The sequence below is a fragment of the Galeopterus variegatus genome, unplaced genomic scaffold (genome assembly GCF_000696425.1).
Source record: "Galeopterus variegatus unplaced genomic scaffold, G_variegatus-3.0.2 Scaffold5533, whole genome shotgun sequence".
Lineage (NCBI taxonomy): Eukaryota > Metazoa > Chordata > Mammalia > Dermoptera > Cynocephalidae > Galeopterus > Galeopterus variegatus.
In genome coordinates this window covers 25,087-26,289 of record NW_007731644.1, presented here as the reverse complement: position 1 = coordinate 26,289, position 1,203 = coordinate 25,087, and the positions used below count along the sequence as shown (strand labels likewise).

Below are 1,203 nucleotides of genomic sequence, written 5' to 3'. Positions count from 1 at the left end.
CACTCTACCAAGTGAGCCACGGGCTGGCCTAGTCTCAAAAATTTTTGCTCATCTAGTTGGTATGAATTGATAGCTCATTGTCATTTTAATTTGCATTTTCCTAAATTATAATGAGGTTGAGCATCTTTCAACTAGCCATTCATGTTTCTTCTTTTGTAAAATGCCTGTTCATATTTTTTTGCCCTTTATTCTAGTAGGTTGTTTGTGGTTTCATTATTGATTATGTGAGTTCTTTATATGTTTTTTATAAAATCCTTGTTAGTTAAAATTTATTACCTGTAGTTCACTTTTTAATGTAGTTATAGAACCTAAGGCATAAGAATATGGTCGTAATTCTCAAGTTCAGAGAGGGCTTAGTGAGTGTAGAATAAGGGAGAACAGTCTTGTCTTCCTCACTTGGGCTCTTCATCCAGCTGTGCTGATACCAGATGCTGCCAATGAGCAAAGAAGTTAAAGAGACTGAGGGGTAGATCTGTAAAGAAGAGAAAGGATACCCAGGATTTGTTTTATTTCCATTTAAAACATAAGCGTTTGAATCAAATAAGTCATTTTTGAACCTTGCTTATACTTTAGAGACCTAATAGGAAATAGAATTCTATCTTTTGTTTTCCAGGTGGGCAGATGGAAAAGGGCCCCTGGCAGCTGCGTTCTCTTCCAGTGAAGTAAAAGCTTTAATTCGTGCCTTGTTCCAGAACACAGAAAGAAGAGCAGCTGCCCTTGCTAAGATTAAATAGCTCCACCTTTTTGAGAAAGCCATGTCTTGACCATGTGGATTCCTCCCTTGACATAATTATTCCCTTGAAGACTTCCTGGAATCTCCCATTGGTTCTGGTGAATCAATATACTTTGGAAGTTTGACTTTACATTAAAACATCTTACCTCATGGCCTATATGAGGCTTTGTTGAAGAACTGGATAGTAAGATAAAATATCAAGTGAAGCACCTGAATTCATTGACTTTCTAGTTACACGCCTCTAAACAGATAAGAAACTGTAAGGCAGCATCATTTCATGCTGCTTCCAGTGCCCTCTGGGAACTATATATGTTATAAACATAGGCCTCAGCTTGGGATCAAGGAATCTGGGAGATTCCAAGAGTCAGGATAAAGAATTTGTGAGCAAATGGGAGATATTTTTGTGGGGGTGGGGGAAGACAGGGGCACCATATTTGGCCTTGCAGGAATTAAGTAGACTTTCTGTAATA

At 38.1% G+C, this 1,203-nt stretch overlaps 1 protein-coding gene across 2 annotated transcripts in view; it reads left to right on the top strand.

The window, feature by feature from the left end:
• ZW10 (zw10 kinetochore protein) overlaps positions 1-939 on the top strand; it is a 29,866-nt gene extending 28,927 nt beyond the window's left edge. For both annotated transcript variants that reach the window (XM_008589577.1, XM_008589578.1), the window contains one exon: positions 614-939. In XM_008589577.1, coding sequence (XP_008587799.1) covers positions 614-734 — 121 coding nt within the window. In that variant the 3' untranslated portion in view covers positions 735-939. The remainder of the gene's footprint in view (positions 1-613) is intronic.
• The last annotated feature ends 264 nt before the right edge of the window (positions 940-1,203 follow it).